This window comes from Antedon mediterranea, chromosome 10, assembly GCF_964355755.1.
Source record: "Antedon mediterranea chromosome 10, ecAntMedi1.1, whole genome shotgun sequence".
NCBI classification, from domain to species: Eukaryota; Metazoa; Echinodermata; class Crinoidea; order Comatulida; family Antedonidae; genus Antedon; species Antedon mediterranea.
In genome coordinates, this window is record NC_092679.1 from 15,475,399 (window position 1) to 15,501,317 (window position 25,919).

At 34.1% G+C, this 25,919-nt stretch overlaps 2 protein-coding genes across 2 annotated transcripts in view; both read right to left on the reverse strand.

Annotated features, from left to right (window-relative positions):
• The window catches only part of LOC140060312 (uncharacterized), a 47,449-nt gene extending 35,409 nt beyond the window's left edge, over positions 1-12,040 (reverse strand). The window contains exons 1-8 of the mRNA XM_072106463.1: positions 11,672-12,040; positions 7,861-8,036; positions 7,339-7,424; positions 6,632-6,798; positions 5,343-5,452; positions 4,711-4,820; positions 3,883-3,985; positions 3,232-3,318 (exon numbers count right to left, since the gene is read on the reverse strand). Coding sequence (XP_071962564.1) covers positions 3,232-3,318; positions 3,883-3,985; positions 4,711-4,820; positions 5,343-5,452; positions 6,632-6,798; positions 7,339-7,424; positions 7,861-8,036; positions 11,672-11,978 — 1,146 coding nt within the window. The 5' untranslated portion in view covers positions 11,979-12,040. The remainder of the gene's footprint in view (positions 1-3,231; positions 3,319-3,882; positions 3,986-4,710; positions 4,821-5,342; positions 5,453-6,631; positions 6,799-7,338; positions 7,425-7,860; positions 8,037-11,671) is intronic.
• Positions 12,041-12,423: 383 nt separating this feature from the next.
• LOC140060596 (serine/threonine-protein phosphatase 2A 56 kDa regulatory subunit gamma isoform-like) overlaps positions 12,424-25,919 on the reverse strand; it is a 38,896-nt gene continuing 25,400 nt past the window's right edge. The window contains exons 8-16 of the mRNA XM_072106877.1: positions 22,656-22,715; positions 21,675-21,837; positions 20,683-20,733; positions 19,748-19,867; positions 19,103-19,230; positions 18,483-18,584; positions 17,836-17,908; positions 17,326-17,439; positions 12,424-16,448 (exon numbers count right to left, since the gene is read on the reverse strand). Coding sequence (XP_071962978.1) covers positions 16,308-16,448; positions 17,326-17,439; positions 17,836-17,908; positions 18,483-18,584; positions 19,103-19,230; positions 19,748-19,867; positions 20,683-20,733; positions 21,675-21,837; positions 22,656-22,715 — 952 coding nt within the window. The 3' untranslated portion in view covers positions 12,424-16,307. The remainder of the gene's footprint in view (positions 16,449-17,325; positions 17,440-17,835; positions 17,909-18,482; positions 18,585-19,102; positions 19,231-19,747; positions 19,868-20,682; positions 20,734-21,674; positions 21,838-22,655; positions 22,716-25,919) is intronic.

Consider the following 25,919-nt stretch of genomic DNA (forward strand, 5'->3'; position numbering starts at 1 on the left):
CGCGATACTTGGCCAAATCAAAATTGGCCTCCTGACATTGACCCAATTTTCACCAAAAGTGTGTGTCTTATGCTGTGTGATTTAGGTTAATTTCACTACAATCATGTGTATACGAGTTTGGTGTACAGGTTATGTAACCAGCCTTTCAACGAACAATAGCTTCAGTCGGCTAACAATAGAACAGCAACGCGAAAAACACACGGGTGAATTTGAAAAGAATTAGGTTTTGTAAACTACTCGCATCAAAAAACCTCTATATTAAATCTAATTCAGTTTTAAAATTACAAATCACAAATTATAACTCTTGCCTCTTGTACAAAAATGAAGTTTTTTGGAGAAGTAGTTCTCGAGAAAATGCAATTTTAGTTTACTTGTTAATTTAAGACTGCTCACCGGCCTTTGATAATTCTGTCCTTTCTTTTAACACTAGCAGGTCTGAAAGTAATTTTTAAAAGTGGTCCAGAATTGGGACCGTGGTCCGGATTTTAACCAAAATTGGGCAGTGTTGTCCTTGCACCAGGTGACATGTATGGTAGAAATTTGCAGTCATTCGAACCAAAACTGTGAGCGCTAGAGTGATGACAAACAAACAAACAAACAAACCAAACAGATCAACATACTTGGCCAATTTTCAATTTGGCCAAGTAACAAACAAACACACAAACCGCACCAATCAACATACTTGGCCAATTTTCAATTTGGCCAAGTAACAAACACACGCTACCGATTACATATACTTCCTTGGCGGAGAGGGTGATATAAACATTTTTTTAATATAAACCATCAGCATCTATAGTAAACAATGGTTGTTCCTCTCACTTTCAAAGGGTGGCAAAGGTGGGAAAGGCTACTCTTGTGATGAGGTCTGCTAAATTTTACGCAGGAGAAATTATATTAAAAACACCTTCCCCACAATTTGTGACGTTTTGTAAAAATAATACATATATATTACTTTAAAAACATTAAACCAGGTCATTCCTTGTCTTAAATGTACGTTTTATGGTAAATTATGATAAAAAGTGAGAAACAATGCACTACCTAAGTAGCTCGCAGCGAATGACTTCTCGTGGACGTTCTTTAGGTCTGCCTAGCTAGGCCTAGTTTTGTAGGCCTAGTGGTAAACATCGGTAACGTACGAACATCGTACGCTAGCTATATACCTAGCCTGACGTTGTATAGTTGCTGCATTAATTGTCTTTCTATTTTTGCCAGACTCCGTTGATACAAATTGGGGAAAACCCAATATTTTCGTTGAAAAGTTTTAAAAGTCTTCTATTTGTTTTGGCCTCACAATCAATCGAAAAGTGGGTGAATTACAGAAGAAAAACAGAAATATCAATCCGCGCGCAATGCATTTTGGGATTTATAGCGGGCCGCTATAATTATTAGAATCGAGTTATTTCTCAAATTTTCAACCATTTAAAGACAAAAAAAGTTATCGCAATAGGACCATATAGTATTATTTTTACATTAAATATAGTTTGTGATCTTAAATTAGATCTAAAAAAAGTAGGGAAGGTGTCTTTAAATTATAAAAAATTTAAAATATACAACATTGACATCTGTAGTAAAAAAATTAGTAATCTTACACTTTCTAAGCATGGCAAAGGCCGAAAATGCTTCAAAGCAACTCTCGCAATCAGAAGATTGATGAAGTATGCTAATTGTTACAGGAGAAATTACTAAAGCAACCATAGAGGGTGGTATAAACAATTTAAAATAAATACTAATGACCTGGACAGTATTAGGCCAAATAAAAAAACATACTTGTTAAGCGTCACCGCCCGCTCCTGATTATCCAGCCGCCTCTCTTTTTATTTTTATTTTTTTTTAACCGATATACAACGGAAAGTTCAGCGGCCCGACCCAGCTCCAGAGTAGGGCTCGAAATTCACGCTAGCAAACTAGCATTTTGCTAGTAGATTCTTCATAAGTGCTATTTGAAAATTTCAAAACTAGCAAATGTTTGTTAGGCTAGTGTAATTTTTGAAAAAATACATACTTTTTAGCTTAGACAACGCTAGCCGCCGATCGCTCTATGTCGACAACGGCAAATTGGTGAAAACAATTGTTTCATTTACACGCCGCCGATTTACGTAAAGGAAACGCGAATAGCACCGTGAATCATGTAATGTGGTAAACAGCAAGCTTTTTCCCCAACACATTAAATCATGTGCATTTAGTACGTCGCTGAGGATTACATCATCAGTCACGTGATTACAGAATACGCGATTATCAATTTAGGGATTTAACGAAATAAATATTTTGCCTACACAGTGGTCGAAGCGCGTTTTTTTATAGGTTCGTAAATAGGAAACACCTCATACATAATGGACTCTACCAATTTTGTTTACGATGATCTCGCGCTCGAGATCGGCACACCACGAGGTCCTGTTTTTGGGCGATGGGTTTCCTTATGCCTGGTTTACCTGCCTGGAATAATTACATACACTTTTTGCATCACAACTTTAAATACTGATTTACACAGCAATTGGCAAAGGATTCATCAAAGAAGAATGAATACGTTGAATAAAAATTCACTTAAGAAATGCCGTAAGCTGTTTTCAAACTATAAATCAGCCCACTATTTAGTATTATTGAGACCAAATCATGCTTCTCGCGATAGGGAATTTCCTGGATAGATGAGTCGAGCGAGAGACGGCGGATGGCCGATGAGTGAGGTTGGGGTAGCACCTTGGACGGATTAGTTAGCCTAAGGCCTACAATTTCGCTTGGTGGCAATTAAATTTAATGTTTTAATTACGTCTGGATATAAACAATACAAAACTCAATTTTGTCATAAGCAATAATATTTCATACGTAACATAGTCAATTTTGTTCTGTTTCGCATTTTAAAAGTTTGACGTTTCGTCCTAAAAAAGTGGGGCAAAACGTCCACCGCGCAAAAATATACCTCTATAAAAAGTAAAAAAAAAAAAAAAAAAAACCGTCCCCCCGCCCCTGAAAATTTATGAGGGTGTGACGCTTAACAAGTATATTTTTTTATTTGGCCTTATGTTTAATTTACTTTCTGTCTGTAGTGTTCTATTTCCACCTATGACTTACAGTTTGTGTCAAACATTTTTATAGTAGTTCAAATTATGAAATTCTCATAGGCATGCATGCAAAATGCCAGATTAGATGCCTGTTTCATTGTTGGCATATAATTCTTGGTATATCAGACTAACGTGCCACAGTTCTGCTAAAAAAGGGCTTTCAGATAAAACCTACCTTTGAGCCTAGCTCGGCAATACATGCACAAGCCGCCTCTCGTACAGCATGGTTATCAGCTAATGTCTGCGCTATGTAATACGTAACCTGAACAACAACAAAATTATTAAAATTTTATTTTTAATTATAACAAACAGATTTGTAAGCGTGGTTCCCAGTAGGGACGCAACCTACGTAAGAAAATAATAACTACAGTATGTTTGCCCCGTCTGTGTGAAATCAAACCTGCTTATTAGTTGCGCGTCAACATGAGCTTTGACCTGGTTCATGCTTGGCTACACGCTGTACTATATTTTCCATCCAGTGATTGTACATTATTGTGCATTGAGGCTCTTTTTTTTAACATTTTATTTTATACATTAGGCGCTATAAGTGTAAATTATTATTAATATTATTTATTTAGTACAACAATAATACTTAGATAGGCCTATACTTCAGTTTCACAAATAAAGCGTGGTTCCCACTAGCGACGCAACACAAGAACGTAACGCAACGCAAGTGAATTAACCAATCACAAGCGATGGCTTATTCGCTTGTGATTGCTAACTGTCTATAACTTCGCTTGTCATTGGTTAAAACGCTTGCGTTGCGTTTACGTCCTTGCGTTACGTTCTAGTGGGAACCAAGCTTAATGGGAACTAGACTCATTACCACTTCTTTAATGTATCTTCCCACTAGTTGTTTTCCTTCGGAATGAGTCACTTGTCTCCAAGTCTCTTGAGAATATATTCTTACTCCCTCAGCAACATAATATCTGGTAATAAATCAAACAACATTCATTATTAATAACCAAAGCTTATAATTATTAATATATAGATGATAGTGTTATTAATCCCTGGGATTTTACATTAAAAGTAATATATATTTTTAATGAAGTCCCATGGTGTTGTTGATAAACAGTTGTTTTCTCGCCACGCCATTAGGCAGTTATAGTCCAGAGGACCAAATCATTACAAAACAGTATCAACGCGGAAGCTATTACTTAGGCTAAAAAATGGAAATTTGTAAAGTCGGACTGGGCATGCGCACACCCCAGATCATGTCTGGGAGAAGAGAGTCTATGAAAACATCTGCTGATATTAAGCATTTTGTCACATGAGATTTTTCGTTGAACAAACACAAACTCTACGACGTAACCAAATAGAGCATTTCAGGTTATTTTACATAATCCAAATTGTTTACTAATTGTTGAACAAAAATTATTGATAATAAATCACTGTTTCTTAATTTGCTAAACAGAATATCAATAAAATAATCATTTAATGAAGAACAACAATTAAATGATTATTCAATGACAATTCAATGAGTCTAGCGATGTTTTTTTGTAGGAAATATTTCTTGGCATAAACTAAAATAAAAAAGGAACAAAATTTGAAATTTGATTACAATAGCTTAGAGACTACTTTTTTAAATATGACTTTAACTTTGATCAACCAAAATTCTAGAGATTCACCAACGTTAGAGCAGTATTGGACTCACCTATTTAGACACATTCTTGGCAAAAGAGATGGATAAAATTTCTCTCTAGCTTCTTGAGCTGGCAGATTCAAAAGAAACTTCCGAGTTGCAACTGACGCTGCTAGTCTAACCTAGAAAAAACAATAACACAATAATTGATGACAATGGGCTCGCAATAGACACACAACGACTATCTGATCCATCAACAATTATACTTTAAAAAAGCCATATTTCAAAAATCAGTTAACAATTGAATATATATATATATATAAAGATGGTGAATACAAATTCATGTCAAGATGAGCACAGAAAGAAGAAATAACAAAAAAGATAAAGAAAAACATCGAGTTCTACTAGCCCCAGAATCATCCAATCTTGACACTGAGTAGGCGTACCCTGACGGAACCGAGGCAACAGAAGTGGGTATGCTGAGGCGGGTACTTCGAACATTTCAAACCGTAATTAAGGGTAAGCTATACTCGATTTTTAAATCAAGCAGAAACATTTAGCTTCAATAATCACCACCTGAGAATATATGCAAATTACTAGTTTGCACTAGTTTCATGCAAATTCTTTAGAGCAATGATTTCAAATCATAAAATGAACAACATAAATGCAAAATAAGCTATTAAATTAATAATAAACAATCTTACTTGACTCCAGTTATCTGCAAGTCCATTGGATAAATGTCGGGTAAACTGTTCTCCAAAGTAGATCATTGGGTTACTATCTTCTCTAGAAATTTCCATCGACTCCTCATCATCTAGAACACAAACGTAAAATAATTATTAATATAAAATGTAAAAATAAATTAAAGCATCAAAAATAGTATTGTTTTCTAATTTGTAAAAACTCTGGCTTAAATGAATACTAAAAGCAAAGCTACATATTTTTTTAGTGCCAATTAATAAAAAAACATTTATTTAATTTAAACAGTTTTATGTCAAAATTACATGATTCCTACTTATCTTTGTAAATACTGTCTGTAGGAAAATTATATTAGAAATTGACATAAATTATTAAAACCGCTGTGTTTCTATCATAAAGCAAAATATATTGACATTAACAATACTGGTCTTTCATATCATTTCATCCGCCCACACACATAATTATTTTATGTTCGTTGTGAACGCATCACGTACAAAAGAGTTTTATGATGTATTGAAATAAGACACGCAATTTAAAATAGAATAGTAGAAAGATAAAACTCAGTAACAAAAGTTTGTCAACGTCAAGGATGTTGAGGCAATCAACTTGGCGACGAACTTAAGTATATGAGTTCCATTAATGGATACAATTTTTTTCTACTGTATGCTGATGATTCATTCAACGAAGTCTCTTTTTAATTGGAATGTCCCCGCTGTCCCCTGCCCGTCTGGTTCTTCGCATCCCAATATGTCATAACAGTTGAGAAGAGAGTAATGTACAGGATTCTTCACATCACATTTAAATCACTTCATAACACGGCTCCAACATTTCTATCCAACATCATTTCTCCATACAAGCCAAAACAAATACTGAGGTCAGGAATGCTGAATCACTCGCCACATTCAAACAACTCCTCAAATCCCATCTTTTTAATTTGGACTTTCTACATTTAATTTTACATTTTCTGTTGATTGTTCAGCGCTTAGAGGCGTCCTGCATTTTGCGCTATATAAATTGAACATTATTATTATTAATATTATTAATAGGAGTTGCCTTTTCACGAAAAGGGACCTACTAATAGGGATGTCCCCTTAATAGGATGGATTCCACTGTAATTGAACGATGTTTACTTTCTGAATAGGCATTTCTTTTCATAAATCTGCTGGCCAGGTATTAAAATAATATTGCCTAATTTTTTCAGTAAGTCAGGAGTTATTTAAGGATAATCATACGAAAAATCCTCCCCTCTCCTCCCTCCAAATGCCACCCTTGACCCCGTTTCATTTTTACGTACGGTCATTGACTTCTGTACAGCTGACAAAAGCGGCACAGACTTGAAATCCAGTCTCTCTAACAAAACGATTTGTGTGTACAAGTGCCTGGAATATCAAGTCTAGTAGATCTTGGTTTATCTGTGATGCAAAATGTATCCCACAACCTTCGACCACACATTGCAGACATCTAAGATAAACACAAAATATGTATTATTAAAGCTCAGCTGTAGGCAAGAATTTCTAATATAACATTTGGGTAAATGTACATTAAAAATACGTTACAGAAAACTTAAGAAAAGAATATAAACCAAAAAATGACAAAAAGTGCCAACAAAAATTGGCCGTATACAGTGGATTTTTGAATGTGAAAATAACAAGGCCAACAGCCATAAGTCGCGTGCTAAAACGCATAGTGATACCGGACCGACAGACAGACCGACCGACCGACATAGTGAACTATAGAGTCGCGTCCACGCGACTAAAAATCTGAAGTTGAATAAACACAAAAATATGAAACAAGGAAAAACTATTGATCGATAATAATGGGTATGAAAAGTAAATATAAAAGTTTTGCCTGCAGAATACTGCAAGATAAGTAAAGCTCTACAAACTAGTTTTGACAAAAGTGTGGTGCCCAAATATGGTAGTGATATGACATCATCATGTCCATATCACATTTTTTTGTCACATAAAGTTTGCTAGTGTAGACAAGGCTTTAGTTACTTACTTCATCCATGTTTCAAGATTTTTCCAACCAGCAGTGTCATGAAATATTTGTTCTGCCGATGTACCTGCCAATGAACCTCCATTTCCCTAAAAAAACCAAACATTCAAGCTATTTAAATATATAGAGACATATGAAATGAATTTGTTGTCAGGTTTCCGTCCAATCTGCGACTTTTACAGATTTGTACCAAAAGGATTGCATTTTCCATCATTGATGGACATATACTGTAGCTTGTAATGCTAGACCTCCAAGTCTTCCAAGTTTGCTGATATTTCGAGTAATCTGGTATACAAATTGTTTACTCTATGCTCAAGATTGTTTAAAATAACGCCCTCTATGATTAGATGTTTAGTCTCCTACCTAGTTTTGTTTTTTATATTTATTTTATAAATTCTTTCAATATCTAAATTAAATTCTTTCAAGTATAAAGTTGGAAAATCACACGCACTTCCAAATTTAGCATAATTTCTATTTGGGATGGACAAACAACAGTATCACATAACAGACAATAAAATAAAGTACCTCATTGGATGCTGTCAGTTTGTTGGCCAATGTCTCAGCTTGTCTTTTTTCTTCAACATCAGATTCCGTCAATGAAATTCTTTCCAAGTTTTTCCGGATGCCATCTGTAACAAGGTCTTTTGAAGACACATATGTCTCCACACCAAATCTTTTGCACAAACTACCAAGAACTTCTCCTAAAAAGATAAATCATGCATGATTTCAAAATATTGTGAACCGTGAACCGTACAAGAAGTAGAGGCTTTGAACCATGTGGTATCGGTAAAGTTGAAAACAAAAATATAGTCCTAATGAATCTATGTTATTTTTTTGTTTTATTTTAATTTTATATTCCGTTTACACAAAACGTGAAGTGGATAGGCGGTTGAGCCGAAACTTGCTCAGGATAGATACAGTACAGATTCTATGTGGGACAGGAATGCGGTTTTCAGCTTACCGTTACCACTAGTCTATTGTAAATTGGCCTTAGCATATATTTTTTCAGTTCTCGCATTACAAAGAGAAATGATGACAGTGGTACATTGGGCCGTGCCCTTGTCAGGGTGCACTTGGTTGATGGATGAGTGCATTATGGTACAGATGCTCTAGGTACCTTTATTAACTTTTTTGTATCAAAGTCGTCTCAGGTATACATAAGTCCACTCATCACGTATACTGTACTATAAGCCCACCACTACTTTTGATAATTTTTTTTTCAAATCGTGGCTCTCTGGTACTGTATGTGGACAATTAATGTAAAGATGTGTCAAAATATGCAGTTAATAGGGAGGTTTCGCAACCTTACGAATACGATAACGAAAACGGATACGTCATACATTTGTGAAACTTTTGAGCTGATCCCCATTTCATATTCGTAAAGCGTATTCGTGTTGACGAATATCACCAGCCATATTCGTAACTACAAAACTAGTATAGTTTTTGATCTATTTTGCACATTTTGCATTTGAATCATGATTCATGATTATAATATAATTATAGATTTATTGAAAGTAATTTACTAAAGTAATTTACTGAAATGCCAAGTCAATTTTGATAAATAGCAGTTTTTAAAGTCCTCACTCGCTTTGATGTTACGCTAGGCCTAGGCAGCCAAGCACCAAGCAAAACGTACCTGCGCTTCGCTCAAATTTACCGCAGTCATATTTTGGACGCGCCTCAATATTTCGTTGCCATGCGAAACAGATTTTTTTATGGCTTACGAAAACGAATACGTGTGCGTGACGTATCCGTGTTCGTTATCGTATTCGTAAGATTGCGAAACCTCTCTAATGGCTAGGAATAACCTATTTGGAGCTAGCACTGTAGACCTAGCCATACAGTTAGTTAACTTAACTTAAACAAGTTTATTATTTCTGTCCAAAAACTATACAGGTATGACATTTTGTATTGAGCAATATTACAATAAGATTTGAAATTTCATTTTTTAGATCAGTTTTCTTTATTATGACCCAAAGTAGCAATATTGCATTCAGTAAATGTCAAGCATCTTATCACTGGCAAAAACATCAATATTGACTATATTTTATCTTCTTCAATTAAATATCAACAATCAAATTATTGATTCTTCCAAAGGTCATGGGTTATAAGATTCGGTTTCCATGGTTGTAAGAGAAACTAAATTAGAACAAATTATTAAATTATGATGTTTTTCATCTCAATTTTTCATCTCAATTCCAATCATTTTCAATACCTCATAACACCTCTAATTCTAGGGCTGTTTTCAACCTTCTCAGTACATTTTCCATTATCAATTCCATAATTTAGTTTAGTACTGTAGCAATATTTATCTGATCAAACTCTGTACTGTACTTACATACTTAATGTTATTGTTATATGAAATGACCTATGACACTTTCCCTACAATTGTTGATGTTTTGTAAATACAAATATTACTCTGCTTTAAAAGCTTTGCTTATTTTGAGGTCCCTTCTCTCCATAACTTTTGTATAGTACTTTGTACTACAGTATTTTAAAATCTTATGGAATAAAAGTTTATTTGATTAAATAAATAATTGTTTTTGTGGTGGGGGTTATGTTAAAAGTACATTTCTTTAGACCACCACTCGACCCTGTAATTCCATGGGATACAATTCTCTTCAGCTTTTGAAAATGTTTTTGGCACACCGCAATTATTATTAAAAGTATTTTCCAATGACTGTTAATATTGCAACTAAGGAGTCAAATTATATCTAATAAGCAAAAGTCAAAAAGAACTAGTCTATAAAAGGAAAGAAAGACTACAATACAGGCATAAGATTAATTGGTTTTGATACTTGAGTTTATCACACAATGCTATTGTAGGATCTATTCTTAGAATCCAATAAATGTGTACTACATCTTATGGAAAAAAGTTAATTAAAAAGTAAACTAACAATAACATTATTAGGCTTGAAATTGTAGCAAATTGTACACTGCTCAATGTGTCATGGTTACCATGGGATACGAGGATAAGAATACAAGTTTTAATAGAGCCATTGAATAAGCACTTTAGAATCTACAGTTACAGGCAATAAACATACATAAGATTGCGATATTAATTTATCTTTACAAATTAAATTGGTGCATTACAACAATGAATGTGCACCATTCTGCAGAACTATCGGCGCTAGTTTACTTTCTCGAGCTTTACAAAAAAAATGCACCCCTTGCGCAAGAGTGATTGTTCGTAACAGGTGTGAAACTTGCGCCAGAATATCAAGCATTACTGTATGTATGTGGTGTATGCTAAATAATATATGAATTCTATGTTTCCACGGCTATTTAACAAAAATGTGTACTTCTTCTATAATTGACAATTGCAGGAATCGCATTGGGAAAAAATATCCTTCTAGCCAATGGCGAGTAAATATAATGTGATGGTGAGTAAAGCTCGCCTAAAGGCCCATTTACACTAGGACGATAGCGATCGGCGATAAATAAACAAATATTTTTCATACATAAAACAAGAAGAAGAATTTATCTAAAAAGTTTTTAATCTAGAAATATTTAGGAACAATCTATGCTTTCTTTGATGAAAATGATATTTTCACACATCCAATCAAATGACGCCATGATTAGTAAACTAAGAGCAATAATATTGTGACAAATTTTTTGTTTTATAGATCATGACATCATTTGATTGGATTTTTTAGACAGCATGAATGAGTATACAGTACTATAATTCTAGAACAAAAACCTTTCTAAATTCTTTTGTTTTATGTAAGAAAAATGCATGCTTATCTATTTATCCTCGATCATTATTGTCTTAGTGTGAATGGGCCTTAACCCTTGTACTATTCACATCATGCCAACCACGCAGTTGCGGCGCTGACACAGCATACTGTAAACCATGCATCCCAATGTTTCAATTTCTTTCTTTTTCACTAATCATTTTACTTGATATGATGCCCGTAGTTGTATCATGAAAACAAAAAGTCCCTAAAGATGCATGCGCAATCTGACGTGAACTTGAACTGGAGCCAGACCAGAGGAGGTTTGAAAGATCCTATCCTGAACTCGCCACATTGGTCATTTGAAATTTTTCATTTTACAGGACAGGTACAAACGTTTAAATTATTAATTAAAACACATTTAATTGTATATTTTTATAAATAGGTATACGACCTATTATATATAGGCCACTCACAGTAGCCTAATTTAATGCAATTATCCTTTCTACAAAAAAAATATAAATATTATTATTAAAAATATAGCTAGGACTAATTATTCGATACGGGCGAATGTTTAATAATACTGTAAAGTGTAATACTAAATAATAAATTCATATTCTCATCATAATAATAATTAATAATATATAAAATATGTTTATTACCTGCACTTAATCTTACACGAGCTTCATTATGATTAAGTAATTCTAAAACGTGCATTTTCAATTCAGTTCCAAAATTCTCAGAGCTCCACTGATTGACCACAATCAACCGGCTTCCCAGCAGAGCTCCCTGTTTTGTCTCCCATGATACACAGTCAGGTTTTTGCAGTAGGCCTATGAAGTCTACTTCCAACTTTTCAACATCATCTGGCTCAGCAGAATTTACAATACTCTTCAGTTCAGCCAAACCTCGGTCTCTTTCTATCTTTTTGCTACTACATAACAGTTGCTGTATATCACTTGCTTCCATTATAAGAGTTATTTCTTTGCCTAAAATAACGACAGTGATTATAAGCTAGGCCTACACCGTGTGTGTCATGTACCGCGAAGAGTTCGAAAACAATCTATACCGCCCTCAATAATAATGAATATGGCGCGCCGTTAATGCCTGCTTCTTTTTTGTCTTTGTTCTCTATCAGCAGCCAGCAATAGGCAGCAATAAGCAGCAACAAACTTTACTTTAAATACATTACTTCTTGTAAATGGTTTCCTAGTCAGTAATTTATTTGTAGGTTAATATGATTTTTGTAAAGAAATAGTATTCGGTGTCAAAAATGTTCCTAAACTTACTGTTTGAAATGTACCAAATTCACCAATTTGCTAAGATGAGCAAAATTCCATTTCAAACCACCACCTCGGAGAGTGGGTATTAACTGCCTTTGGGAAGGTATCTTTCCTAGTAACCAATAAATAACCAATCTTTTTTTAATATGTGGCAATTGCTATTTATTTGTACATGTACACGGTTTGGTGAAACAAAAGATAGGAACAAAACATGATATTTTGAGCATATAAACCCCTTTAGTACGTTAAAATTACATTATATTCTTCACAAGCATTGTCAGTTTGTGTCAAAATCAAGCAAAAAATAAATCTGAAAATTAATATTGATGCATCGTAATGGATATTTTAAATCTAATATCAATTACTTCTCATCAAATTGCAATGCACGACAAGGGACAGATTACACCTCATCTGAATGGATTAATACATAATTGGAAATAACTATCGGCACAGTGTGTATAATTTATTATTTTCTATTGACACAGTTGACCATGTATCTTAATGTGAAGTTTTTATTGACACAGTTGACCGGGTGCCCAATTCCAAGAGCAAGGCCGACCTTGCCGGAGAGAAAACAAGGCATACGAGACACACGGTTGACTGATAACTCCGCAGGAAATATCGGCATGGTTGACAGTGCTGATAAAAAATAATATACGCACAGTTAATTTTAAATCCTTTTACAATCTCAAATTTTAAAACTGTTTGTATATCTATGTCGTTGATCTACAGTATTTTTTTTATTAAATAAACTAAAGTTAGGCGTAATTTTTCTGCTTATTATCTTGCGCTTGACTTTGACACGTTTTATTCGGTACAAACAATATGCATAATGTGAGTTTAATCAACCATGATCAATATATACCAGTTTGCAAAAAACAAAAACATTATTATTCCCAATAACAAAGGATGACTATTGAAATGTTATTTATTGTCTTGTTGATTATAAACCCTTTTTTATAATTATAACATTTTCTTTTTTTTTTAAGTAGGAAACAGCATGTTATACTTCTATTGCACTACCTACTAAAATATATTGAACGTTTAAACTCAAAAGGATACATAAACTACAGATTTAGACGTACATTCTAGGTTTAATAATACCAGTTAAATCGTATCTTACAATTTACATTCATTTAATAACACTGGACGATTCTCGGTACTGTATGTATCATTTTTTTTTTATGTAGACCATAAGCCTACCTTTAACGTAACATAATACAGGTACCACATAAGATACATATATGATACTGACAAATTATGCCATATTTGGAGATACAGTACAGAGAATCGGGTGATAACACAATCTTGGTTATTCAAACCCTCAGCTCATATTATTTCATAATTAATCCCATCCCATTAGCTCTGTACTAAACTCTACTTTAGTTTATTTATAAATCAAAGATATACTTTGCCAAATCTTATAAAAAGAAAACCAGGTGTTACAAAAAAAAAGAAATCATTTTCACAAAAATACACTCTTATTAATATTCACAATGTAAGCGATGCTTTTCATACAAACAGAAATCAAAATATTATCTCAATTCAATAAATATAGATAATAACTTAATCAGTTTTGGCTTGGTAACAAAAATCATCCACTACAAAAGTTGCCTCCCTGAAATGGAGAGAACACAGATGGGGGTAAGAATATCCACCAAAAAAACAAACAAAATCAGCAACTTTTAGTCAGTGATCGGTTCAAAAGCAACGTATTCATATTCCTGTCTACACTATTAAACTAGTTTGACAAAAAAACATGCCCAAATATGGTAATGATATACCCAAATATGGTAGTGATATGACATCATGTCCATATATGGGTACATTACATTTTTAGTTTGATAGAGTAGACAGAGGTTTGGAATTTCTATTTGTTTCTAGAATTTTTTGAGTTCATGATATAGTACAGACTATGCCAATTAAATTCCTAGGCCAACGGCTCTTCCAATTTCAAAACGCATATTTAGATCTCTTGCTATTTTGTTGAGGTTTAGCCAAGCCTAGGCCAAGTTTTGTAGCACCTCAACAAAATTATGTAACATTCTATCATAGTGCAAGTACCTAGACCTTGAAAACAGATTTTTAGAAAATTTTCTTATGGATTGATAAAACAAATAAAGCACGCAATAAACCATAATTTCTTAAGGTGACCGAAACTTGCGAATGAATGAGAGAAAACTACAATATAGAACCCTTCCTTTGGGACACTTTCCTGTGAAATGAACAAAGGACAATCCATGTTTTACCACTATGGACAACCTCTATTTAGAGAACACTCCCATTACAGAGACACTGTGTTGGTTTTCCTTATAAAGAGGTTCTACTGTAAAACCATTAATGGTTATTGATTCTTATCGACGTATACAGAATATTTGGTACGTAAAATTTTCAGAGATTAGCAATCAAACTTCCACAACAAATTTGTTATTCATTATTTAGTATAAAGCATATCTTATCTGGCTCAATATTTGTCAAATACTGTAGCAAAAGATATGATATTGTTGATAAATTAACTGTGCTCCAAAAAACTCTGCCGAGCATGTATAATTACCTAAAATGCTATTGATTAAAATTTTTTTGAATAAATAGTCATTTAAAATACATTATGGAGACATTTGCATTATGGGAACATTTTCATTAAAAAACAGGGTAATAGCAACAAAAAAAAACCATTTGATTAGACAGGAAAACAATTGGGTGGGACCTATTAAGGTGGTAGTATGAAAAGGGTGGATCTATAAAGCATTATGGGAAAAAGAGTGTGATCTGTTAATAATGATTTGTAATTCCTTGATTAAGAACAAGAGATATTTTCACCTACTGAAGCTCTTACAAATAACATTACAATACAGTACACATGAATAACGCATTCCCATTAAAAAAAGCGCTGGCTAAATAGGTGCTTATTTCATATTTATATTCAATGTATGTCACAAAAATGTATATGCAAATAACTATTATTTGTATGACTTTCTCCAACTCATCATCTTGGCATTAGCTTTAATTCATATAAATTTTGTAAAACCATTTTATGATTATACCTTGCAAATAATATCTTATTGTATTGCTTTTTCAAGGGGTTGCGGGTACCATTTTTTGATGTTATGATCCCGAGCCGTTTGTGGCTATAAAATTAATTAACTAAATTTGATTGAAAAATCTAAAAAAATGCATCATATTCTCAAAAATATATTCAACATTGAAATATATATCCATAACAAACATTTTTTCATATGTGGGTCATTTAAATAAGTGCCCTCCTGAAACTGCCAGGGTGCAGATTCATGCAAGTACTGTACCATTGCTTAAACGTAGGAGAGCAGTAACCAATGAAGCATAACCTTCCTTCAAGTTAATAAAAATTAACAAACAATTAAAGCACAATACCATACAACAAACATAAAGATCTCCCTCCAATAAACGACCCCTCCAATTATTGACCACTCCAATTATTGACCACTTCAATTAATGACCTCTCCAATTAAAGATATCTCCAATTAGAGACCATTTTCATGTAGACTACTACCTGAACACAAAATATATCCCAGCCCCTTGTGATTCTAATTACTGCAACTGCTAAAAACCACTAAAATACCAAAGTGGTCCTTTAGGGAGACACATATTTGTTTCATAAAAACAAAGGATTATACAACGCTTAAAAACTTCCAAATAGACAATATCATACAACAGTCAAAACAATAATTCAATAAAAGTTTGCTTACAATATACAAACAGCATAGTGGTATAGTGCATTTATTATTAATAGTCTATGCTCTTTAGATTTCATATTTCAACTACATCAAACAAAAATCATTGGAAATGAACACAAATAATAAAGCCTGTGAACATCAGCCGATTTATATTTATTGGACCCAATTCGCCGGGGATGTTCAGTATTTTCCTGTTTTTGTTTATCCCACGTGGTACAACCTCATTATTTACTCATATTCAATCTGTCCCTAGAGATGCTTTTTAACGTGTATTCGTAACCGATACATCGTTAAAAGTGATTTTAGGACTCTGACGACGTAGAAAGGTACTCCTCAGGACGTTTGTAGTCGTTCAGAGCCCTCACAGTCGATATATCTTGAGGAAGTCCAGATTTTCTTCTCAGTAATGGTTTGGTTTCTTTTTTCTTTTGGCCAATTTGAGCCTGAAAGAGTAGAATAAGAACAAAATATAAGTATTTCTACACATACAATACAACCTCTCCTTTGGTACATCCCTATACAGGGGAAACCCCTTAAGTAGAAGACACTTTCTTGGGAAAAAAAACTAAGCAGTGTGGACAAATGTCTATTTTATGCCATGTTTATATGTATGTATGTGTATGTAAATCAACGTATATGTACGTGTATGTGTGTTTTATTTAACCTTTCTGCTTCTGTTTTGAACCTCACCTGGTATCTGGTTGTATTTCTTAACAATGCGCGTCCCCTGTAAATCCTGTCATGGTCTATTTGTCTATTTATTCTATTTACGGTATTAATTAATGCAACTAGTTTGAAGTGAGCCTCCTATCACAAGGCCCTTGGGATTTCCTAGAGGTTCCTTTCATCTTGAAAAATATGGTTTACAAAATATTTTTGTGTTTTGTTTCTTTTATGAGATGAATAAAGAGAAATTATGTTATGTTAATATATATTTAACACTATGACCAGACCTATTCCAGGGACACCCATACTAGTTAAACTACTGAAGTTAAACCAATCACAAATTTGCTAAATGGTTTCCACCAAGTTACCGAAAGCACGGAATAAATTACTTTTAAGTTCATTGGACTATTTTGTGAGTTTTGGGAATTTTTTAAATCATCAGTTAATACTGTAAAACCAGAAACTTCGCGACATAAAACTTTCACGAATCGGTTACATCAGCCATGTTCGCGACATAAAACTTTCGCGAATTTGAAAATGAAGTACATACAGTACTAAAACAATCACATGTGATGTGTGCGAAAAGTTTCTGGTTTCACAGTATATGATATAAATTGGAAACTTGACTGACTGATAAGTAATAGATACCGGTACCTGTTTATCTACATCTCCTTTCTTCAGAACAACATCGTCATCATCTTCCACCTCCATCTGACTATTGCCACCCGATGGCGAGTTTGAGTTCAGACTCTTGTGAAAATTATGATACTTCAAAGGAGAAAAAAAAGATTTTTATATTAAGTATATTACAGATATATGGATATGGTCCCCTAAAAAATAATAGTAATAGTTATTTACTTTGACCAAAGTAATCACGAAGACCAAAAAAATGCATTAAATTGTCTGAATTGAATTACAAAACTACAAACTGAACATTAGGGAGATTTGCGACAACCGATGACCTAGGTCAATTGATGTTTCTTCAGTCATCGTCTGGACCTAGAAACCACCAAATCTGTGGTGAGGTATTGTAGTGAGGAAGCACATTCCAACTTTACATAGGTATCGGTCGTTGCAAAACGAGAACAATTATACAGAAACCATATTTAGAAGTGTATGTATGAAATGCAAAATGTGCAAAAAGAAGGAGCAAAGTTAGCTTACTAAAGGATTATTCTTGGCCTTAACTTCAATTTCCAACCAAGCGTCTTCTCTTTGTTTCATAGCTTCTTTTTCCCTGAAAAAAAAAGGTAATTACAATCAATAGCCACACAGAGCACTGCCTAGGCCTACCTAGGCCCACAGGGAAAGGAAATAAAGCACTGCTTATCATGCGCTGGTAACAGCCACGCAGAGCACTGCCTAGGCCTACCTAGGCACACAGGGAAAGGAAATAAAGCACTGCTTATCATGCGCTGGTAACAGCCACACAGAGCACTGCCTAGGCCTACCTAGGCCCACAGGGAAAGGAAGTAAAGCACTGCTTATCATAATCATAACACTTCAGAACAACGCCTGAACAAGTACTTTAAAATCTGGTACACTACTCCAAGTACTAAATTCTTGTTGTTCACTACATATAAATCAGATCCTTGCCAGGAGTGCAAATGATGGCCCTAATCTTCTTGAATGCAAATGTTTGAATTAAAATCTATGGCAGGCGCAGTACAGTTAGCCCCTAATCTTCTCAAATAGTTTACGATGTACTCTTATTGTATGCACACAGGACCATCTAAGGGATGTAGCAAGTAAAGCATCTATCCAAAGTCTATTTTTTTTGCACATTAATTATTGATAAGTATAAAACATACTTTTGCCTTTCCTGCTTGTATACTTGTGTACACTCGTCAAAAAGCTTTTGATTCATTTCCATGAACAGTTTGAGTGCGTTGTAGATTAGACCGTGTATCGTCCTACAAAATAAAAAAACCAAACATTCTATAACTGTCTTTACAAAAATTATGTTAGGTAATTATCTTTTAAAAAAATCAGATAATTAGTGGATCTGTATATGTGTAACCCAGGTCATACCAGGAATGGTGAAATGTAGTTGTAGGGCAGTGCCAACAGTGTTAAAATGTACCACAGTAGAAATAGTATTTTTAGTGGCATTAAAACACATTGTAGTAGGTTAAAAGTGCTGTCTATTAGTTAAGCTTTATGTAACAAAAAAATTGTATGTGGTCATATATGGACATGATGATCACACAGATCACTAACATATTTGGGCATATCACACTTTTTTTGTGTCAAAATAGTTGATAGTGTAGACAGGACTTCAAGAAATTAAGAAAATGAATGTGTTTTGCCATTTGGCAGTGTAAATACATGCAACCCCGGTCATTGTAAGGGACCAGATGTAAACAACATGAGATTTATTCTGGCATGACAGCGTTTGTTTTTAGTGTTTAAAAGGAAGATGTTTACTTACTTGTTCCAGTGTGCTTTTGAATTGCGGTAGAGTGAAGGAAACATAATGGGTAAAATAACTGTCGCGTTATCACTGATTAAGCTCATTATGTATTCGTTGTTCCAATAGTAGAGCGCCCTCTCTGCTACCTACAAAAGTATATATTAACGAAGGTGTCAATAACATATGAAAGTCAGTGAGTGTAAAACATCTTGCCAAACATAATGGCATTGTTTACGGGACTCCCAAATGAGTGAAATCGTATCTTGCTAAATTAAATTTTAAAAATAGAGTTTCTTTCTTTGAGACAACCCTAGTAAGGGAACATCTCTCTATGAAGCTTAAGTTAGTTAAGATAAAAGGTACCAAGCTTGATTAGCTTCGGCTACATCTTGGCTACCTTTTGTATTGAAATTATTTTTGTTTGATACAATAAAGAAGTAATAATTAATTAACTTTCATGTGAAAGTGTATTAATATGATATATAGAAATAGATAATATAAAAAAAGTACCAACACAACCAATTGACTAAGGTTTTGTCATTATGGCAAACCTCGATACAGGGGACACCCCTATTAAATGGACAGTATGTTGGGTCCCAAAGGTGTCCCTTTAATAGGGGTTCTACTGTAAAACACACAAACAATGACAAATTTGTCGTGTACCTGGAAATGAGGACTGGATACACATTTAGCTAATTGTTGGAATAAAGGCTCTTGGATCTTGACAAACTCTGAAGGTTCTATAACATCCAAGATTTCTTCTAATTCATTCAAAAACATAACCTATGGATAAAACAAAAAACACATGATAAAAACAGGCACAAAAAACATAACCTATTAATGAAATAAAAAGCGTGTGATAAAAATGACCACAAAAAAAGGTGATACAATTTTATATGTTTAAAATGGAATATGTCCGAAAAAGTCCAATACATTTTTGGTATGACCAATGTTCAAAAGGCTAACAATCGATCATGTTTAGGTCAAACTTCCTATCACAAAACTTATACTTGGACACTATTATCTACAACAACTTTAAGCAATCTTGCAGTTTATTGGATCGGATTAGATACAGTTACAAAAAGTATAATATGGGTTTTTTCCATATGCATCCAACAGCAAGTAGCTAGCCAATTACAGGATGGATAAATGATTTTATAATTTATTTGCATAAATTAAATCTCATTTGAGGTTTAAGGAGTGGAGTTAAAAGAGTCGTGAGTTACAAACCCTGGTCAGGTCAGAATTGAACCCTGGACCTTGGGATTGGAAGGCAAGCATGTTAACCACCAAGCTACAGCTCCAGGGCATAATAAATATTTAAGTGACTTGCAAATTACAGGATGGATAAACTATATTGTGCTTATAAACCAAGTCTCACTTGGGGCTTAGATAATGGACCAGTAGTGAGTTACAATCCGGAACTACAGTAGGTCAGCATTGAACTCTGGAATCAGGTCAGAATTGAACCCTGGAACTAGGACAGATTTGAACTTTGGACCTCGGGATTGGAAGGCAAGCATGTTAACCACCAAGCCACAGCTGCAAACAATTTTTAGGGCCTTAAAATTACACCAAAGAAACTGAATCAACATTACCTCTTTTGGACTGTGTACCTTGGGCCAGAACTTCAACAATCCCTGTATCACCTGAAATGAAAAATAAACGCAAACAATGACGATTAATTTGTATTTATTTTATTCGTTTGGCATGCTGACTCGGGAGTCGCATAAGCCTCTGTCAAGGTTGTGTGGCTCCCTAATGACTTATGATAACTGTGTGTGACAGTGGTTGTGTGTACTAGTACACCGGAGTAACCTCCGACTTGTCTCAAAAGATGTACTATGTGCACATAAGCCGAGTACATTGGACTTGTCTTAACCGCTTGGCCACTCACTCGCTATATTATTATGTTCACATAAACAACATGATCAGCAATGAAAGTGAAAGCCAATATCCAATTTGAGATTGGTCAAATTCAATCCATGGACTATATCAAGCGTTTATTTTGCCGTAATTGATATAAAAAAAATAGTCTTCACAAAGTAATAATTTCATGTTTATATCGTCCAAATAAACTGATTGATCATGTAATGAATTATGAATAAAATTATGAATAAATAATATAATTAATATTACTTAAAGAAGGGTATTTTAATGTATGTAATAAATTATGGAAATAGCAGTATCTTGTGATCATTCTAAATTAAATTATTCAATTCTATCATCCATCATTACAGTCTGTGGAAGATGACGTTCATTTTAATTAACAGGCCATGTATCTTTCACTAACAAACAGCATGTTCTGTCTTTGTTGATGTAATTAGCCTACAATATAGTGAATGCAACATACAATGCATTATTAGCTATAATTCATAGTGAAGGATAGTATACATTAGAATTCAGGGTCAAATCAAAGCCATGTTTTACTAGCTTTGCAACAGAACCATAGACATACTAGAACTAGATGGCAAATTATGTGGACAGCGAAATTATGTCAACAGGACAAGAACTCTTCAAAATGACCGCTGTTTATATTATTTTAGTATATAAAAATAATAATCTAAAATATTAGGAAGAAGTTACTTACCTTTTCTGTTAGATTTGGGTCTTTTTCTAAAAACTGGACCACGCAGTAGGCTAATTGAGGATGATAGACGCTAAGCGACTTGCTTTTATGCAGCGGAATTAATACTCGTAACAAGAACTGTTTATGCTCTTCTTTCAAGGGTAGGGCAAAGCCATTTATAATACTGTGAACAAGGAAAAAAAATTATATATTTTCAATTGTATTCAACAAATATTTAATTTACAGTATAAATTTAAAAAAATTTTATAAGCAGCAGATATCGAAAACTATCTATTTTCCAGATAAATTTGTGTTATTACTGTATATAAGTTAAAAAGGCTGAACAAACTACAGTTTCTTTGAATTTAAAAAAAAAAGTCTAAAGCCTGTTTTCCCCTAGACAAATTTATTCGCAAGAATTTAATGGTTTGCAGAGAAAAAAATTGCACTACCCTTTCCACAATACAAGCGATAGCTATGATTTCCATAACGTATCTGCTCAGTTTTTCAATTCACATGAGTGCTCATGAACGTAATGACTCATTTTCATGAGCTCCGTTTGGCTATAAAATTGTTCTCTTCGCAAAAAGTAGAAACAATTCAAACTACCAATTTTGCTGTTCAAGTGAAAATCTCAAGAAACTAGAATTGGTCACAGAAAGGAATGTGGAAGATGGAAACATTTGCGTATAGGCCGACGCCTTTGATTCTTGGGACAAATTTACCTAGTGGGAAACCTACTTAATGTCATGAAGTTTCACTCAGACACAGAGCGAGATTGTTATGTTCACATTCTATAAAGCCTAGTTTGATATCTTTATTATACAAAAAACAGCGATTGTACAGATCCATATACACAAGATGTATAAAAACAATCGGAGTTGTCCTACAGTAGGAAGGTTTTATATTACATTTATCTTAATTGTTATCTTATACAGTATTTATCTATTGTAGATTTGATTCTGGAATGTGTATCTTTCCTAGTTATCAATATAAACATACCTTCCAAGTATCTCTAGTAATTCAGCTATACCATTATGATGTTCCGTTTCATAAACAAACCTGAAAGTAATACATTAAGAAAAAAACATTAACCATTTTTTTAGACTTAAACAAAGATCTGTGATGTTCCATTGAAACAACCGACATTAGACGTAATTGAAAGATTTTTTTCTAAGCAAGTCCTTAAAATCCTTTTAAAAACAAAGAACGACTTTATAACTGTTGACATTTGGAAAATAATCTGCACAAAAAGATGAATCTGCGATTTCTATTTTGTGACATTAAAGACAAAATTGTCTACCCTTTAGCTGTAAAACATCACTTAAAAGCATGAACTTTGAAAAGAGTATTTTCTAAGTTATTCACCTTCAAGAAAAAAACAACATTAACTAATTAAGACACATTAGTTCCAAGAAATAACATGTTTAGAGTCTATCCACAAATAGATACTAAGTGCCTGTTCAGACCTATGGAGTTATGTTTTCCTATTGCATGGTGTACAACTGTATGTCTGTTTTTCCAAAAGTGCCTGTTCAGACAGAGTTATGTTTTCCTATTGCATGGTGTACAACTGTTATGTCTGTTTTACCAAGTGGCTTGTTCAGACATATAGTCAGGCAGCATTTGTCACTATATTAACTTTACTTCATATATTTAGCCAAATTTGATTTTTCACTTTTAAGTGATCAAGGACATCACAAGAAACAACTTCCAACTTGTTGTCCAAATTCTAAACGCGTTTTTCATTCGCTGGGGGCGCTTTTTCAAAATGGCCGCCTATGCTATCAAGTACTTATATCTCGGCAACCACTAATCGTAGAGACCTGGTTTTAGTCTTAAAATGTTCGTAAGGTACATAATTCTATTCACTATAATGGAACATTTTGCCCTAAAATGACCGGAAATACTATTTCTGACCATTTGACCTTTGACCTGATCTTATCATATCTCAATAACTATTGGTCAGAAAGAGTTGATATTTATCCCAAATTGTTCAGAAAATACATGTTTCTATTTGCTTTAATGCAAAGGTTTGTTTCAAGATGGCCGGAAAAACCATATCTGACCTTTGACCATAACCTGTGTGATATCCACAACATGTTGGTTATAGATTTTCGACAGATTGCTCAGAACATCCATATTTGTAACACATTATTGATTTTTCAATTATTGATGCTTTAAAACATTCACTTAAGCTTGGAAATTAAAGTTTTAAAATAAATAAAAGCCACTCATTATCTCCATACATAATCCTAGCCTGTGACTGGCTGAAAGTTCAAGCCGATTAGATTTCATGAGTTTAAATGGTAAGTGTTTTTTAAACCGATTTAAACAGTGTTTGCTGGGAAATCATACTTATTATTAGTACATATACATTTACTTGTATAATAATGTACCTATGCTGATATAAATGTTGTACAGAGAGGCCTTAGTTAAATAGTTATAAACTATAGTTCCAGCCTAGGCCTTGTCGCTAACACCTAGCAAACAATGCTAGCCTGGTGAGATCCCCGTGGAACTCAGTGACAAGCCAACTCAGTGCCTGGCATGGTAACCTCCGATGATGTCAGTCAAACGATTGAAAAGCGAGACCAATTAGGAAAAGCATTGGATAAATTTGTGACTTCACGAATGGTTGAAAAACCGTAAAATTTTGGGACCCTCAAAAGAACAAAAACTTCTCTTATTTCAAGGATGTAGGAGCAGTGGTGAAAACCAAAATTAAAGGGCAACTAGTTTCAATTAAGCAAGAGAGAAAGCTGCTGTCTAGATTGTTAGTTGTGGCGAAGAGCAGGCCAGAGTTCGTTCTAAAGGATGTTATAGGCAACTATGAGTTCAATAGCACTTCACCATCAAATTTCCATCCCGATGGAAGAATGATAATGCTTTCAGGAAAATCCAAGGTATTGCAGTCAATAACAGAACTCCCTCTACCAGATAATGTCAGCAGGCCTGTACAGAAAGATGATAAAAAGCAGCATCAATCCTAATTATTGATGGAATGTGTGTCGTCAATATGGTAAAGAAGGTGTCTGATAAGTTCAATGCTTCTGACTTTGCATCTGAATTTGTTAACCTGATTGTTGGTATGATGAGCAAACCATAATGATGAAGTTCTGCTTTTATTTGATCAATATCTATCAGGATCTTTAAAAGAATCTACACGAGATAAGAGAACACAGAAAACAACTACCATTCACTACCATGTCAATGACAACACTGAGATTAAGAACATTAAGACATTTTTATCGCACATAGAGACCAAAGCTGAACTTACAAAATATCTGTCAGAGAAGATACCTAATCACTTCAAGAACAACACGAAGAAGGTCCTAGTAACACATCACACGTCCATGATGGCAAACTGCAATCTCTCAGAAGTTATCATGATGTCAGAGATGACACACGGACAACACACATTGGAAGAAGGGGACCAACTGGTCTTATTGTATGCCTTTGATTGTATGAACAAAGACCCAAATGCCAATGTTGACATATTTTCTGTAGATACTGATGTCTTTATCCTTTTAACAGGAAGCTATCCTCTACTTCCTCCAATGACCACATTTTGTAGGAAAAGAGGGGAAAAAATACCTATATGGGAATGCTATTACCGACAAATATCAGCAGCACTGATTGGATGGTACGCATTTAAAGGTGCAGATAACACAGGTACATTTGCTGGAAAAGGAGTGTCCGCCCATTTCAAAGCACTTATGAAATGTGACGATGAAATACTAGATGCATTTGCTGTATATAGACTGACCTCTGAAATACCAAATTGGATTTTCAGGCAAATGGAAAGATACGTTTGCATATTATACATTATGTCACACACTTGAGATGGATGTTATTTTCACAGAAAGGCAAGGAAGGACAACAATTACCTCCAACCATGGGAACTCTTAGACCACACGTGGAAAGAGCATACTACATGTCTATTGTATGGAATTCATCATGCAAGCCAACTCCATCTATTCCACCAGCAACTGACTACTCCTGGCAACTAGAAGATGGTCAGTTGAAGCCGGTATTTTGCAACAATCCACCAGCACCAAAGCTCTTCTAGAAATTCGTCGATGTACTTCCAATGGTTCATGTTCAACAAATCGTTGTAGTTGTAAGAAAAACAACTTGCTCTGTACTGATGCATGTGAGTGTGGTGATGGATGTGAGAATACAAAGGACTCGAATGTAGAGCTAGTAGACGATATCGATGAACTTTATTGACTGGAGAGGGTAATCTGACTATATTCAATATTT